At 47.9% G+C, this 18,294-nt stretch overlaps 1 protein-coding gene across 1 annotated transcript in view; it reads left to right on the forward strand.

Moving 5' to 3' along the window:
• SEC23A (SEC23 homolog A, COPII coat complex component) overlaps positions 1–18,294 on the forward strand; it is a 1,668,754-nt gene that overhangs the window by 1,375,009 nt on the left and 275,451 nt on the right. The window contains exon 15 of the mRNA XM_069637506.1: positions 8,244–8,321. Coding sequence (XP_069493607.1) covers positions 8,244–8,321 — 78 coding nt within the window. The remainder of the gene's footprint in view (positions 1–8,243; positions 8,322–18,294) is intronic.

An 18,294-nucleotide genomic window follows, 5' to 3' on the forward strand; every position in this document is an offset into this window, starting at 1 on the left:
TAAGTGGTGAGCCGGCTGGCTCACCACTTGGGCCAGTCACACAAGAGTGCGACTTGATTTACCACGGTAACTCAGTCCAGGGTGCCTAAACCACCTCCCACACTCCCTGTGGTACCCAGACAGAGTGGCACCACTTTTGGAGGCTTATGTGGAGAAGCCCGCCAAAAAGTGGAACAAAGGGCTCGACTTGGGTTGGAGTCACAGAAGAGAACACAAACTCCATTTTAGAATCGAGTCTTGGCAAAAAATACCAACCGGAGAATTAATATTAATTAAATAAACCGGCGGTATGTTCGAGGCTATGAGAATTAAATAATGAAAGCTGGTAGCCTCGAACAATGGGAAAATCCCATAGGAAAATATTCGCGGTCGAATATAAAAAGTAGTTTCCACTGCCACCAGCCAAAACTCGATCAGGGGGGACGGAGACGTGCCCCCTCAACTAACAGACCCCGGGGCAATCGAATTGCCCGACCAGTATGTCCACAATATGATGGTTTGTACCGGTTTCTGTTAATAATTTGGGACTAGTAAAGCCAATGGTGACTTTACATGCCCTGGGAGACAGTAGTCAGTCCCAGGGTATGGAGTCTATGGTGGGGTGTCATTATGGCACCCCTGTGGTACTGCACGGAGAGTGCTGTGTAACACACATAGGCAAAAACGCATGAGACCCTATGGAGTAAAGGACCCCATAGCCCATAAAACACATTACCAGTCAAAGGAATACCAGAATCATGTCCAAGAGTGGGAGGAAGAGAGTCTCAGTCTTGGCAGGAGGAAAAAAACAAACTCCAGAAATCCAGCAAAGCTGCTGGGGGACTCACTAGGTTAGGAAATTCAGCCTAAAGAGAGAATTCTCCCTAACAGGCTGCACATATGGTACAAGTGCATGCACAACATCTGGACTGCAGAGTAAGTTCAGACGAGCCAATCGTCCAGATAGGGAAAATATGGATGCCCTCACTTCTGAGGCAAACTGCCACCACTGCTAGCAGCTTAGTGAAGACCCTGGTGCTGAAGAGTGGCTGAATGGCAGGACCATGAATTGGTAATGGCAATTTCCCACCTTGAATCTCAGGTACTTCCTGTGTTTCCTTTGGGTAGGCACATGGAAGTATGCAACGTGGAGATTCAGGGATACTAGCCAATGTTGCAGGTCCGGGATGAGGCGGATGCCACTTGTCTCCTGCGGCACCAGACAATCAGTCGAATACCAACCCTTGCCTCATTCCAAGCAGAGCACAGGGTCTATGGCCGCTTTTTCCAGAAGCTGACAGATCTCCCCATCTGGCGGATGGTTTGGAGGACAATGAGCAAAAGGGAGTCAGTCCCTGGTGAATGACATATAAGGCCCAGGCATTGTTAGTGGTAATCATCCATTCATTGCTGAATTGAGATATTCTGGAAGTCTGATTCTTAGATGCTTTGTACCTGGGGCAGCTGAGGGCACACTGAAGGCTGAGAGATCTACTCTGGGGGCACCCCGACCCCTCTTTGGGGCAGTTGCCTGATGGGGGCTTGACCCCTTCCCCTACCTGTGGGCTTTGGAGGTGAAGGGGTGAAAACTCTGTCCATGCCCGGGGTGTTCAGAGGTCGCTGTTGGACAGCTAGTCCTAGAGACTTTGCAGTCGCCTTCAAAGCCTGAAATTTCTGCTGAGATTCACTAGCCCAAAGCTCAAAAGAAAATGTGGCTAGGGCACAGCAGGGGTTGATGGATTGCAGGCTCAGGCTCGCAGAGCCAAAAACGTTCCTGTCGCAGGCATCCAGTCTTTTGCTCACCCTGTCAGTGGGCAAAGGGGGGAAGATGTCTTTTTCAGATTTGCTGTGGCAGCCTGCACAACTAAACTCTCTGGTGATCCATGGGTGTACAGGAACAGTATGTCTGAGGGTGCTGGTTTGTGCTTTTTTGCCAGATCCTGCTCTACAGTCAGGACTGAGGCCAGTTTTAGCTACAGCTCAAGGACTGTATTCAACCAAGAGCCTCTACTGCTTGGTTGAATGGCAGTAGCGTCTCCTTCTTTGGGCCCTCGTCTAGAATATCTTTGTGCTCGTACTGAACCTTGGATATTGAGGGAGCGGCAACCCTAAGGTATCCACCACCGTGGCATTCCAGTGCTGAAAAGTTGGCTGAGGCTTATCAGGGGTGGGAGCAGGGATCACGTCAAGCTCTGGTTAGGTGTCCAGGCCACTTTCCTCTTGCAAGTTGGCTGCAAAATCCACTAAGTTCACTTGTTCACCGTAGGACTCCTCTGGAAAGTCCCTAACTTGCCTAGGTTAAAGGGGTTCCGATCGAAAGGCAATGGATTCATTAATGTCTTCTAAGCAAAACATCAATTCCCCCAAGGAAGCAGGACATATCCCAGTCAAATACTGGCACCGGTGGTGTCGTGGAAGGAAGTCTGGAGGTCTGATGACCAAGATCCAAAGAAGGAGTCATGCAACCATGAGCTGGGATCTTGTCTGTTGTACGTGCGTTCGGCCCCGATGAGCTACGGCCACGTGATGGATCTGTGTCTCTACCGGCTCATGCGACTATGTTGGACTCCGTCCGCTGGTGGCGCCAAGGCCATTGGCGCATAGGCTGGAGGGAGGGGGTCATCCCTGGAGTGATGGCTTCTCTTTTTCGATGAGGAAGAAGAATGCTGCCCCGAAGAACAACTGGGAGACTGAAATCTCCTGCAGTGTTTGTTCTCCTTCTTCTTCTTGTCCTTACGGACTAGGATCCATTCTTCGGTGCAGTGAATTGTGCCGCTTGACCTCGAACGAGTCAGTCTGTCACCCTTCTCCTTGTGTAGTAAAGTGTACAGCTTCCCCTCCCGTTCCCCATGCGCCTTGGGGTGCATCGACTGACAGGAAACGCAAACCTTCATGTCATTCCCCTCACTGAGGCAATAAAGACAATTCCGGTGAGGATTGGAAACGGACATCTGACACCCGGAGTCTGCTCAGGGACTAAACCCTAAAGTCTGTGTCAGATTCAGCATATTGTTGAAAGAACGAGCAAAATTCAAAGAAGATGTGCTCATAAAGCAAGCAGAGTGTGCGAAAAAAAAGAAACTAAGGTCACGGTATGCTGCACCTCTTTAAATACTAGCCCTGACGCCATGTGTGTCACGGGGCATGTAGAGGCATCGTGTGGAGCCGTGCTGCGCCCTCCCCTGGCGGATACATTTACGTAGAGCACCTGCATTGGGGTAAAGATCAGGAATCCAGGGGAGGAAATAATCCATTAGAATCTAACTTACATTGGTTTTTACCATCCATCCTCAATGAAGCCTAAACAAAATAAAACAAATATATAACTTACTAGGGTTCCTTATTAAGCCCCTTTAAAAATAAAGATCAACTAGGCTTGCCTTGTAACAAGATGCAGGGTTTCTGACAGAGACTCCATGAATACAATGAAAATACCTTAGCAGCTGAGCACATAAAAGAAACAAGGGGTCGTTTCCTAGAATGTTTCCAGTGGTTGCTGTCTTTCAATGCAAAAAATCAGCAGATGTCAATTACTGAACTGCCAAATAATCTTACTTGGAATTTGAAAGTGGTTCATTAGTCCTTCAACCCAAGGAATGGCTCCTGCCACCCCCTCCCCGTCCACTATGCTGGCCTCAAATGTTAGCTGATAGGGCTCAGCAGAAAGTGAAATGGGCTCCTTTGAAGATTGTAGCAGTAAAACACTCAATGGGATATTTGCATACCACCTATATTTGCATGCAAAAAAGTATTTGATGCCTCCCACCCCATATTATTATGCAATGTTTATGAATATGTCATACATCTGCAAATACACAATTACGTTGCACTGAAAACATTTTTTTTGCAGTATCCCCTAACCCTTATATTGTTCGGTAGGATTATACAAGTGCTCAGGGAAATCATTCCTTTAACGGAGCAGGATTCAGATGAGATGTTATTTTCAATTTTATTAGTAGACCCTGTGAAGGCATCATGACGCAATACACTGACAACAGATTCAGAATTAGAAATAAAACACTTTATTAACTTATTTGTCAGGATGGAAAAAGGCCTAACTTGCCCTATGCTGTGGTGGTATTTCCCTACCTAAATGAAACTAAGGAAAGTCTGAATCAAAAGGTTCAATTTAGAATCTACCTGTGCCCAAAACTCACACTTGCCCTCACAATGAATGTATACAATGTGTAGGGATGTTGGCAACCAAAGGAAGCAGTGGCCAACATAAAGTTCTGAGCTTCTTTCAGCTCACAGCTTCTTTCAGCTCCCTTACCTAAGTATAAAACAGTTCCAACAAAAGTCTCAAAATTACCTTTAATTCAGGATGATACAGGTTTAGTCAATCCTCTGAGTTCCCTTCCACAAGTTCAAAGTAACACAGTTCCAAACACAAAAGAACCTTGGTACTCTGTCCTCAAGGCAGTACCTGTTTCCAGTCTCAGGGTTCCCTTCCCCAAGACTTACATTCGGTATCACAAAAATATCCTTTGTCTTCTTAGGGTTCTTTGCCACACTGGCACCCAAATATTATGGCTGGTTTTCATGTAAGTATCTTGACTGTGACTGTGTTAGATTAAACTTTAGTGTTGCAGTTCATTTCTGCTTTTAACGTATCATTCTGTTAAAGGTAGTTTTCACACAATTTGGTATTCATTATGCCTCGCATTCGGTTCAATGTTAAAGTTGCATTCACTTTAGAATTCAGCAAATAGAGATTTTTCTTGAATTTAACATTCCGTTTACTACTAAACTCAACATGTAACAGTTCTGCGTATTTGTAAAGTTTTCATTAAGTTTGGTATTCAATAGACATGGGTTGTACTCGCAACACAGTTTCAACTCAACATGTTGTTTAATATTCTTTTAGTTTGCTTCAAACGAAATTCCCAGCACTCGGAGACTTTCAAAAACACGTTTCCTTAAACACACACACACTCTGATACAAAGTATTACTGATCGTTCACTAGTTGACAATGGTTTAAACCAGAGTAATTTGAAAACGTGTTTTCACAAACATGCTACCATTCCGATATAAAGTATTCCTTTAGAATAGAAAAGTTCAAACACTCACGCACCATGTTTCTCACTTGTTAGAAACTCACCGGTCGCGTTCCCAGCTTTCCTGGTAGCGCAGATCACACAGCCATTGCTTTTCAGATCAGGGGTCCAACTCCTGCCCCTCAGGCACTCCTGTTTCCACCTCTGAACACACAGGGAACAAGCATCTTCAACACAAGGGAAAGGGACAGCCTCTCCACACTGCTCCCTTCTCACGTTCAGTCTGCTCCACAGAGCTCCAACTCCCACGCCACGCCTACATGGACCGCGTCCCTTTGCAGACCTCAGCGTGTTTCTCAAATAGGATTCCCTGCTGCTTTTCCTGTGTCTCTCCCTGTCACTCTCCCAGTTGCTCTTCCTGTCTCTCTCCTTGCTTCTTGGCTGGTCTCCTTCTATACACATGCAGCCCATTGACAGGCTGCAGGTGTGGATGCCCAATCAGCCCTGCCTGACCACAATCAACTGAACATACCTAACCCTCACAGTTCTTAGCAGGCATCTTACGCATGCCAGTACCACAGTGGTAAAAGAGTGTAGTCATCATTGCTCTTAGTTGCCTCTTCTTGGTCCCAGTACTGTCAAGTGTCATATGTGGAGAAATGAGGGGAACTGGCTTATAACAGCCCATGAATGTTGGGAAAGTGTTGGGTTGGTCGTCAATAGGAAAAGGAGATGCCATGTCTCGCTCAAGGGCACTCCACTCCCAGTCCCCTAGGACCCTCCACCCAGGTGATCCTCTCTCGCTTCTCGACTGCCAGGGTCAGGATCAAAGAGCGATGGCCTTTCCCTGGCAACCTGCGCAGAAGATCTAAGGGGTCTAGGAGTGAGAGTACCCTCAGGTTTCTCACAACATCCATCCAGGTCCATTATCAACCATATTCTAGCAGCATTGGCGATTGGGTTCTGCTGCATTCTTATTCTTAGCAATATTCTGCAGCTCTTTCTTATCTCCCAATTTTTCTTTAAAAAATGTTCTCCTAGCATAGATGAGTGACCTGGAAGGTGGTACACTCTTCAAAGCCTTAAGCATACCTTGTTTTGCACGTTTACAGGTTTTGTCAAGCCATGATTTCTTTAAATTTGGCCAAGACGGTTTTGTTTTTACTTATGGTTTATTACCTATATTCATTACTAATTGATCAAAACAGTCTAACATAAGATTAGGATCAAGACTTTCCTCCTGGGAAAATATATAAATCAGGTGAGTATTTTCAACCATTAAGCTTCCAAATAGATTGTTACAAACTACTCTTGTCCCATTTTGTACACACATGTAGGTAGAAATATTCCCCTCTATAATTCTTGAAGAGGAAATACTACCATGTGTAGTACATGGTAACAAAAAGTTGAGTCTTGACATTGCGTGGTAATTCTATTCTCCACAATCAAATCATGTAGATGAAAATATAATCATCATTATAAATCTCTGCGCCACGCAGCACCAGAAATGTATGATTTCCTTGAAAAGTCGATTTGATGCTCGTTCACCAATTAAAGGGTCTATACTAAAGAATAATTCAGTAATATTAAGCCGTCCCTTTCATGCCATTGATATTAAAACTTAGATATGGGGATGCCATGAGCAGATTATTATTCTTCTAGATGCCAATTAAATGTTTCTGCAGCTTTCCTAATTGGGGTGCTAATTTCACTGCAAACAAAGTTTGAAATTTCACCCAAGGGATTTATTCAGCTCTATAATTACCATGTTTAAGGTTTTGTAAAGGGAACTCGATTTTTAGTCATTGGTGAGGCATAGCAATTAATCAAATAGAAACAAGGTTTTGAGGTAAAGTCTAATTTGTCCAAAATAAGGTCTTGTTAATGAAGTAGGTATTTCCAGCCAACTAGATGTTCCAAACTTATCAAAATTGTCAGGCGACCTGAATTTCTACCTTTATGGTGAAGTTTGGCCATGGCACAGAGTGATATATAACCATCTAGATGTACACCTTCCAACTGCTAAATCAAGGAATGTGATGTAACACAATGTACTTGTTGTATAACCACCTAACAAATGCACAATACATTTACTAAATAATATATCAGCTTCCTCCAATTTCTTACGCTCTGAGCTGGACGTAAACACACCCAGAAAATGCCAATTTTCAGCGCAATTACCGCCGGCGGTATTACTGCACGGCAATTGCACAGAAAATTTCCCATTGACTATATGGGGACTTACAGTTAGCGCCAACCCGTGATCCGGCGATAATACCACCTGACGGATGGGCGCTAATGCTAATAAAGTTGGATACCGCCCAACTCGTGGTCATTCCCCATGGTTTCCCTTTTGAGGAAAAGTAAAGGGTCCCCAGCTCAGCTAGAAACTGCTATAGTGACCAGTATAGAAGGTAATAACATTGTTTCTTCCAGGTCATGGAAGGGTTTTCGTATATACTAATGAGGGATGTAACGCAGCAGGATTGGTGGGGGAGGGAAGGTGTGGGAAATTTGTGCGTGGTCCTCAGAAGCATACTGTCTACGTTAGGCTATTAAAGGACTAGAAATGAGAATTTCAGCACCATTCTAGTCTTGGGGTTAATGTGTTTACAATATAATAACACAAAGGATATAATTACTGCTCTGTGTTTGTGTGAATTTTGAGATGGGAATAGACATTGTTGTATGTAAATAAACCATATTGGAAAAAAGGAATCCATTAAAAATATAGACTGTTGACCAGTATCCCACCAAGGAACTGGATTACTCATATGTGTCCTTTCCAGTTAGGTCCATGCTCTCCACCAGCAAATGGTCAAGACACTATCAAGTCTCAAACAATACCAAGGCCTGTATTACAGAAGCTTAACACTGGTAAAAGTGCAATTAGCACTAGGGCGAAAATTGCCCCAGTGCAGAACACATTTCCCTAAAAGCATTTTTTCAGTGGGACAAAGGACTTGGCCAAACATTGCCCTGGTGCAAAAATGCATTGAAACATTTTGCTTGTTTGGACTAGGGCTATTTTCTCTCTAGTGTTATTAACACTTGTATTAGTGCAAAGCTGCTGTAATACCACCCGTAATTACTCATTGTCTGGTTAAAGATTAAAGGTTTTTCCAACTTCTTGGTGAATATATGCAAAGGACACCTAGCATTGTGCTTAAAGAACTTTTCTATATTTTGTAGGCTTACAATGGCCATTTTTCTGATGGAAAAATTTAAAATAATTATAGAAGAAACGTTTGTGTTATTTTTTTCAGTGTCAGAAGTTCGGTGAATACCACAAAGATGACCCAAGTTCGTTCCGATTTTCTGAGACGTTCTCCCTTTATCCACAAGTGAGTTAATCAATGTCTTAATTTGTTTTAAAATCTTTCAGATGGTTCTTCAATAGCAGATCTGATTAGGAAAACTTGTTTTTGTAATTCCTGTTTTCCTCTTTTTCTTTACATAAATATCAATGTTCGGAATGCGGTTTTGCTGTGTACAACGTCGCCCCTATATTACACGCATTGTTCAGTTTCTAAACGTGCTTCCCAATGGATTCCCTTTTATAGAGCAAGAGAAATATTGAAGTCTTTACTGATGCTTCACTTGTATTGGATTTTTGCAAGAAGCTAAAAATCAAGTCCAAATTTACAAATTGCCAATTAAAAAATGCTTTAATTGTGTTGAGCAATGTAACGGGTAAAGTAAGGATAATGCCTTCATAAATACAAGTCCAAGTATTTTTCATAAAAAGATCAGAAATGGAATGGGGGGAGAGTCCCCCTTTCGAGAAAGAAAAGTAAAACAAAAACATAGACATTGCTAATGTAGATACCTTTAGATAAATAACCAATATAAAAGTTATTGGTAATTTGGGCGTAAAAACATATTTGGATGATTATTATTATTATTATTGTGGTATTTATTGAGAGCAGGCCTAGATTCGAGAAGAAAGGAGCACTTTACAGAGGTATACACCAACACAGATACATAACGTAGTGCTTTTCAGTGTTAACAGAACAAATGTACAGCGGGTGGTTGTATACAGAGGGGCACAGAGGAGGGGTACAGCTGTACCGGGTGGCAGGGAGGAGAGGGGCGGCATTGTCTAGCGAGTCAAGTGGAGCTAGGGGCAATGTGATGGCCTAGGTGTTGGGGATAGACACAGTTTGTTATGCACAGTTCTTGATGCTGTGTCTGCTTTTCCAACAGAATAAACAAGCGCTGACAAAGTCAATAAATAGCTCTGGATTTCTAAATGTAAAGGTAAGCTTTTTTGAGAAGCCCCCACAGGATGACTAGGCCTACTCTCTGAATTAGCAAAGTCAAACCCGTTGGCTTTACTAATACTTATTGTTGATTTGCCCTTGAATCGAATTCCAAAGGCTTCCACTTACTACTTTGTCAATTACCAAGCTGCCTATTTGCTCTGCAGCCTTATTTGTGTTTTGAATTTCTCAGATTAGCATCTATCGTGTAGAAATCTGCAAGGTCACCTTTTCATTATCATAAATCTATGTTTGGATTAGACACTGATAGGTCTATCCTGTAAATCATGTTCTTTTTTCACATAGTATCAGCTATAAAGGGCTGAGTGGCGACAGTTGAGTGAGTGGATTGTGTTGGGATAATAAACATGGTCATTCTTAGCTTTTCAGAAATAGTGTCCAGTTTGCAGAAAGCTAACACGCTCTGCCAGATGTTGTGACAAGGCCACTAATTTGGCCTTGTCAGGAGGGGAGTAGGGGGGTTGGGAGGCCTACCAGATAGCCATCAGAGTCAGTCCCGGCCCTGAAGTGGATGATGGCAGCGAGAGTCGGCTCCCTTGTGCCGTTTCTTTTGTATGCAGACCACTGTTAAATCAAACCACATCTCTTGTACAATGAACTTGCCAGTCTTTGTCCCTTTCTTTCATATAAAATCTGAGCTGTCCCGAGCCTACAGCACACTCCCAGAGAGTGTGGTTGGTATTCAGACCAATTGACACGACAGAAATTCACCTCAAAGACCCAAGGAGAGCAGCACCAACACATTTCAGCGCAGCCGCCACTGACAAACATCATAGAGCTGCAAAGAGGAGGCAATGTCTTGCATGGTGCTCTGGAAAGCTTTAAGGCTCTGCCAGGAAGCAATGGTAGACCCATGCTGTAACAGACCGAGCCCCTGGACCACTGGGGAAAGAGAAGCAGAGCCCTTGCCCCCCGAAAGGCTTACTGGGAGACCCAAAGCACTATTGTCTCAGAACAAGAACATGGATGAGTCCCGGGCCACCATCCTTGGGACATGGCAAGCTCACCCAGAGAAAGTAGACAGGGCATATCCCCATTTTCAAAGTTTTCTCTCACAAGTAAACACCTTTGATGTGAAGGACAGGGCCAGATTGGCCAGGGTAAAGTGACCACTTCTCACAGCAGGGGGGATTTAAGCTTGGGACAGGAAGTAGCAAGTGTGGTTTTTTCCTGTGAGATCAGACGAGAGATGGAGAGCGAATACGGGACAATTAGGAGGAAGGAGGGAACTTGTGGAGAAGATTTGTAGAGCAGGTGAGGGGGAATGTGGTTCTCTAGTTTGAGTGTGCATGATTCTGTATAGGTAAGGTAGTTTAAGGAGTGTCTGGGAAGTGAATGTTACTGTGTGAAAGAAGGGTGGTTAAGAGATAATTTGGAGGGTGGAGTAGTAGTGTGGAGAGGGGAGTAGTAGTGGTGCAGTGGAAGGAGTTGTAGAGTGAGGATTAGAATAGCAGTGTGAGGAAGAGTAATATCAGAGGATGGAGACAGTATCTAGGAGCAGTGAGAACATCACAGGGACAGAAAATTGGTGGGAGGAGTGAGACAGAGTAGACCAGAGGAAACAGTAGTAAAGGAAGAGGTGAGAGTGAATATGTTAGACGAGGATTGAATATATCAGAGTATGGCACTAACCAAATAATTAGATACAACAACTGGTTAGAGTGCAGACAGCTAGGAAATGCCTGAGGGAGTCTAGACAGCCAGCTTTAAGGTCATCACCTGTAGTACAAGTCACTCCATTTATTTATTTCATTTGTTGATAGGTCTAAGACCCAGAGGTATCACAGCGCTAGAGAGGTTACATTACAGTTTGTGTATTTATGACAAGTAGTTTGCAAAATAGTGTCAGAGACAGTACAGTTATCGTTGAACAGTGTTTTGATATTTTTGCGAAAAATACGGTAGGAGGGTTCTTCTTTGATGTTTGATGGGAGCATGTTCCAAAGGGTGGGGGCGATAACGGAGAAGCTAGTTCCTCCAGCTCTTTTTCTGGTGAATCTCGGGGTAATTAACGAGGTGAAGGAGGGGGATCGCATGCTGCGTAGATTGGACTTTTTAAAGATACGGTGGGTTGGGGTATGGAGGGTTTGTGTTGTGGAGGCTGCGATGAGTAATGGATTGGATTTTGAACTCGATGCACTCCTTAATTGGTAGCTAGTGTGATTCGTGTCTCACTCTGGAGATGTGATCAGACTGTTTCAAGCCCCACACTGCTGTGTGAGGGCATTGTTTTGGATCAACTATAGTACTCCTACGTCCCGTCCCCTTTCCTCCATACTTATGGGGATATCTCTCCGTCCTGTGGGACGGGCCCGGAGCACTTTGTAAAAAGCATCCAAAAACATGTTTTCAAAAATGTTTCCTTCCTCTCTTTCTGCGCGGGCCTGGCATGCAGCTGTAACCCCGCCCATCTTGGCTCCGCCCCCTGCATCGCCTATCAGTCCTTTTCTCCGCTCGTTCGGGACTGGACGTACTTGCATCCTCTGAAGATTTTCTTCCCTTTTTTCCTCTCTGGCTCTCGCTAGCGATTGTGTACTAGTCTGTCTGTCGTTCAAACTAGACTTTCCAGATTGTTCATCGTGGCACTGTCGTTTTGCGAGGGCGGATTACTATCCTCTTTGTTTAGAGTGCTTGGGTCCGGATCACCGTTGGAACTGTTTTTTCTGCGACTCCCTTTCGGTCCGGGCACTTCAACGTCGGTTGGAGCGGTGGGAGGAGGAGTTCCGACGAACTCCTCCTTCACATTTTCAGGCGTTAATCGATGAGAAGAAAAAACGCCCAGTAAGTTCTTTACTTTTCAGAGCACCCCGGCTGGGGGATACCTTTCCAGGTTCCTCTCGGGCCGGGAGGAGCGTTGATCGTTCTGTCACCGGAGTTCGCCCTGAGGTGCCTGTTAGGCCTAATAATTGTACCAGAGTTTTCTCCGAGGGTCTCCGTAAGGGGCCTGTGGATACCGGAGCACGCTCAGAGGCCCCTCCTGTAGGGGCTGTTTGTAGACCCAGTTCTACTGAATCGTGGGATACCAGAGCTCGCTCTGAGGCCTCTGTCGGCTTCCCTCAAAAATAAGACCGGGGTGCGCCCCGAGGTCTTGGTGGGGCTTGCTGTTACCGAACGGATGTTCGAGGCCCGTGCGGATAAGGCTGTCACCGGACATGGGTCCGAGGTCCCTCTTTCAGAGGCTAAAGTTACCAACATTTCTGGGAGGCCTGACAAGGCCTTACCGGTGAAGGCTGTTTCGAGGGGATTGGGTCCTCCGACGTATTCCATATCTATGACATGTAATCACCACAGCTGTGCTGCTTCGGAAACTTTTTTCGGCGTCTGCGTCCTGCGTCGATGACGTCGATGCGTCGTCGTCGAGGACCTCGTCCGACGTCATCCGATGTGATAAGTAGGACGCACAACGCCCGTAGCCTCAGTTCCCTTTTTTCCGCAAACGTGTTGCTTCGTGAATCTCGGTTAACGCCTCGATTCTTTGGAGTTCTGTTCTTCTCGGTTCTTCGAACCTGTTCGTTTTTGTGAAAATCCTTCGTGTGAAGATGTCTTCTACTTCGACTTCGACTGCCAGTCGCTCACGTCCAAAGCCTTACGTGAACGTAAGAAGAAGTTGTCTGTAGGTCGGGTGTCCAAGCCCCGGAAGTCGAAGTCTGCGGGGCTTTCGACGGATGATTCGAGAGGTGACTCTCAGCGTCATCGTCGGAAGTCTCGTGGGTCTCCTTCTAGGAGTCGGTCTCGCCACTCCTCAGCCTCCTCGAGGCATTCTCGGAAGCGCCAACACCGGTCGTCTTCCAGGTCCTCTTCGGAGGACTCTGCCCGGCACGTCGCTTACCCCACCAGCCGTGCGACGCCAGAGGAATGGGCTTCCTTCGGGAAGAAAATGCTGGGGATTCTCGAGTCGCAGGGTACTAAGCCGTCCGCGCCCCCGAGTGGGGTTGGTCGCGAGAGGTCGAGAGACACCGCTCGCAAGAGTGGTCGGCACGAGTCACGGGAGAGGTCCCGTTCGGACAAGGAAACTCGTTCTCGACGTACCCGTTCCAGGTCCCGGTCCTCGACGCGTTCGAGACCGTGTGCACCTGTGAGGTCTTCGAGGAAGACATCGACGTCTGAGGCGTCGAGGGCGTCGACAGGCTTTCTCGAGGCTCCGGCTCCGAGGAAGTCGTCGAAGCTGTTGACGCTCAGGTCGTCTAAGGACACGCTCGGGGCTCCGGCTTCGAGGGCTGTGTCGACGCCGCCGATGCTGGCGGCGCTGCATCTGATGTCGACGCTGATGCCTGTTCTCTCGACGCCGGCGTCAATTCGCTCGACGCCTTTCGTGTCGGAGGTACCCCGTGGCACGGGGGAACCCCCTAGGAAGGCTCTGGTTAAGAGCAAGCACTCTCGGGTGCCTTCTTTTCGCCACCTGGAATATATTTGAGGCGGATGAGGATTCTCATGGCCTGGTTCCTAGTCGGGTTCCAGATGAAATTGTCTCGATCCATAGTCAGTTTGACGATTTGAGGCAGTCACTGCATGATGCCAGTGGACTGGACACCTCTCCGGAGGTGGAGTTTTGTAGGCCTGAGCCTGGCTCTCATGCCGATTCCTCGTACCGGCGCCTTATGGCTAGGGTTTCTGAGTACTTGGGATGGTCTGCTCCCCCAGGGGAGTTTGTGCAGGATGATCTAACGGACATCCTTGATGTTGGTCCCCCAACTGACCTGGTACTGCCGTTCCATATGGCTTTACAGAGAAGGGTGGCGGCGGCTTGGACTGCTCCGGAGAGTCTCCCGGCGGTGGGCAGATCCTTGTCGCGAAAATACCGTCCAGCCAGTAGCGACCCCTGCTACTTGACCAGGCACCCCACTCCGGAGAGTTTGGTGGTGCAGGCGGCCACGGCCCCGGCAAAGCAGGCGTCGTACCCTACCATCCCTCCGGATAGGGACGACAAACGTTTTGATGGCTGGGCGAAGAAAGTGTTTTCTTCTGGTGGTATGGCGCTTCAGGCGGCCAACTCCATTTGTGCCTTGTCTCGTTTCACACACACTCTGTGGAACTGTGTTGCGTTAGGGGCTGAACATATTCCCGAAGGGGACGAACGGGATGGTTTCCTTGCTATGGTCCAGGATGGTAAGGATGCCATGTGTGAGTCTGTTCAGTCGGGTTTGGACTTAGCTGAATGTGTCAGTAGGTCCATGGCAGCAAGCACCGTGATACGCAGGTTTGCATGGTTGCAGAAGTCGGGGTTTGCTCCTGATGTGCAGTCCCGGCTCCTCAACATGCCCTTTGATGGTGAACACCTTTTTGGCAGCAAGGCTGACGAGAGCCTTGAGAGGTTGCAGACCTCAAAAGCTGCAGCAAAGTCGTTGGGCGCTGCAGTTCGCCAACCTCCGCCTTTTCGTCCTAGGGGACAGCAGTGGAGGGGTGGTTCCTTTCGCTATTACTCGTCCTTCAGTAAAGCGAGAGGAGCTGGCAGTCAAAGAGGCCAACGCAGGGGTACCAGAGGTGGACGACAGGGTACCTGTGGTGCCAAGGCCGCTCGGGCAGTTGCCTCTTTGCCCTCAGGTAACGCCGCAGTCGCTCCCACTCAGTCATGAGGCCATGTCTCATGGTTCGCCGGTTGGGGGAAGGCTGGCGCAGCATCTTGTAGAGTGGCAAGCCATTACTTCAGATGTGTGGGTTCTGGAGATCATAACCCACGGCTACTGTCTTCCCTTTCGGCACAGGCCTCTCGACAATCCACTGGGGAACCTCTCTTTGCAGAGTCCGGATCCGCTCCTTGCGCAGGAAATTCAAGCCCTTCTGGAGAAAGGCGCCATAGAACTGGTGCCTGTAGCGGAGAGGAACAAGGGATGGTATTCCCCTTATTTTTTGATTTCGAAGAAAGACGGGGGATTGAGACCCATCATGGACTTGCGCGGTTTGAACAAACTCCTCAGGAAGGACAAGTTCAAGATGGTTACTCTCTCTCAAGTCCTCCAGGCCCTTCAGCTTCAGGACTGGTTGGTGTCACTCGACCTCAAGGATGCTTACTTCCATGTGCCGATCCATCCCAAGCACAAGAAGTACCTGAAGTTCGCGGTTGGCGACTCGCACTTTCAGTTTCGGGTCCTGCCGTTCGGATTGACCTCCGCCCCGAGGGTTTTCACCAAGCTCATGGTGATGGTGGCAGCGCATCTCAGGCAAGGGGGGATTCGGTCTACCCCTACCTGGACGATCAGGGGGAGCTCTCCCGAGCAAGTCCTGGATCATCTGTCCGTCACCTGCCACTCCCTTCACAGGCTGGGCTTCTTCCTCAATTTAAAGAAGTCCCATTTGACACCAACACAGCGGCTCCAGTACATCGGAGCAGTGCTCGACACTTCCCTGGGGGAGTGTTTTCCTCCCCAGGTGAGGGCTCTTCACATTCAGCAGATGGTGCACAAGTTTCAGCATGCCCAGACGCTCCCAGCGTTCGAGTTCTTGAGGTTGCTCGGCCTCATGGCATCCTGCATTCTTCTGGTGCCAGAGGCTCGCCTGCGGATGAGATCTTTGCAGTGGGCACTCAAGACGCAATGGTCGCAGTCCTCCGGCAGGATGTCGGACCCGGTTCAGGTGCCGCCCTCGGTCGCCCGGGACCTTCTGTGGTGGGCCGTCGAAGGCAACTTGATGAAGGGGGCTCCATTTTGGCTTCCCTGGCCGGAGGTGACGATCGTGACGGATGCTTCCCTCACGGGATGGGGAGCTCATGCCAACGGGCTGACAGCAGTCGTTGGTCTCCGTCGGAGTCCAGACTCCATATCAATCTGTTGGAGCTGAGGGCCGTCAGGCTAGCCCTGAAGGCTTTTCTGCCGACTGTGCGAGGGAAGAATGTCCTGATCCTGACGGACAACACAGTGGCCATGCACTACCTCAACAAAAAGGGGGGGGCAGGGTCACTTCCTCTGTGCAGGGAGGCGATGCAGCTCGAGTTCTGGGCCATCCAGCAGGAAGTTTCGATCTCGGCAGTTCATCTGGCCGGAGACGAAAACGTGACGGCGGACGCTCTGAGCAGGCAGAGCGCGATCTCTCATGAGTGGGAGTTGGCTCAGGAGATTCTCCTGGAGATCTTCGCCCTTTGGGGGACCCCTCAAGGGGATCTCTTCGCCTCCAGTGTCAACCGGAAGTGCAAAATGTTTCGCTCGCGGGAATTTCCTCCAAAAGGAGCCTTAGGAGACGCGTTTGTGGTGAAGTGGTCATTCCCGCTGCTGTACGCGTTTCCTCCAGTCCCCGTCATCCCGCAAGTGCTGCAGAGGTTACGGAAGTTCGGTTCCCGGATGATCCTCATTGCTCCGGCGTGGGCTCGGAGGATGTGGTACTCGGACCTTCTTGACTTGTCCATCTGCCCTCCACGTCGTCTTCTCTACTGAGACGATCTGCTCTCACGGGAGGGGGGTCAGGTTCTCCATCCAGGGGTCAGATCCCTCAACCTTCACGCTTGGCTTCTGAAAGGTTGAGGTATAAGGATTGGGACCTCTTCTGAAGACGTGATGGAGGTGTTGCTTTCGGCCCGAAGGCCAGCAACAAAGTCTCTGTACCGTTGCCGTTGGCGTAAGTTCTGCGACTGGTGCAGAGTTCAGAATGTGGATCCTTTTGCATGTGACATCCCCATTGTTCTGTCCTTTTTACTTTCTTTGGCCCACAGGGGCTTGCAAGTGGGTACCATTAAAGGTTACCTGGCGGCGCTGTCCATCTTTAAGCGCTCGTCTGAAGAGTGTTCTTACTTTAAAATCCCTTTAATTTCACACTTTCTGAAAGGGCTCACTAATGTGTTCCCTCCGTCACCTTTCCTGGTGCCCGGTTGGGATTTAAACCTTGTTCTTAAGTTTCTTATGGGTGCTCCGTTTGAGCCTTTACATTCTTGCCCTTTGAGGCTGTTAACTCTGAAAACTGTGTTTTTAGTTGCGGTTACTTCCGCTCGCAGAGTGAGTGAGTTACAGGCACTTTCAGTTAAGCCACCCTTCACTGTATTTCACAAGGACAGGGTTGTCCTTAGAGTTCGTCCTTCTTTTCTTCCGAAGGTAGTGACGGAATTTCATTTGGCCCAGAAGGTTGTTCTTCCGGCATTCTATCCTCCTCCGCATCCTGGTAAGGAAGATGAGAGGCTCCATAGGCTTGATCCTAGGAGAGCTTTAAGCTTTTATGTTTCACGCATGTCCCGGGTCAGAGTGGACGATCAACTCTTTATTGGTTACGCTGGTAAGCGTTTGGGGCAAGCTGTGACGAAACAGACTTTGTCTCGCTGGATTATTTTGGCCATCTCGGAGTGTTACCGCTTGGCGGGTAAGGACCCACCGGCTGGCTTGCGGGCCCATTCTACCAGGGGTATGGCTGCATCTACTGCCCTGCAGAGGTTAGTTCTTATTCGCAACATCTGTGATGCAGCCACCTGGGCTTCAGTACATACATTTGTACGTCACTATTCCCTCGATTCCATCCGAGGACAGGATCTGGCCTTTGGCAAGGCGGTCCTTTGTACTGCTATTTGATTGGCTATTCTAAATTTTGATTCTAAATTCTTTCCCTCCTCCTTGCTCTGGTACTGCTTTGGGAGTCTGTCATAGATATGGAATACGTCGGAGGAGCCAATCCCCTCGAAGAACAAGTTACTTTCTTACCTGGTAACGTTCTTTCGATGGGATGGTCCGACGACGTATTCCATATCGCTCCCGCCCTGCCTTCCCAGCTGCAGAATTTCTTTTGCGATTGCAGCTTACGTTCCGCAAGGCTTTGTGTCTGACTGGCAGTTGACTAATGTCACACGTTCTGGGGGAAAAAACTACAACTGAGGCTACGGGCGTTGTGCGTCCTACTTATCACATCGGATGACTTTGGACATCGGAGTACGTCCTCGACGACGGCGCATCGACGTCATCGACGCAGGACGCAGACGCCGAAAAAAGTTTCCGAAGCAGCACAGCTGTGGTGATTACATGTCATAGATATGGAATATGTCGTCGGACCATCCCATCGAAAGAACGTTACCAGGTAAGAAAGTAACTTGTTCTTCTCACCGTTCCCGCTCTTGCGGCGACACCAG

The sequence above is a fragment of the Ambystoma mexicanum genome, chromosome 14 (genome assembly GCF_040938575.1).
Source record: "Ambystoma mexicanum isolate Mex_15411 chromosome 14, UKY_AmexF1_1, whole genome shotgun sequence".
Classification (NCBI taxonomy): domain Eukaryota; kingdom Metazoa; phylum Chordata; class Amphibia; order Caudata; family Ambystomatidae; genus Ambystoma; species Ambystoma mexicanum.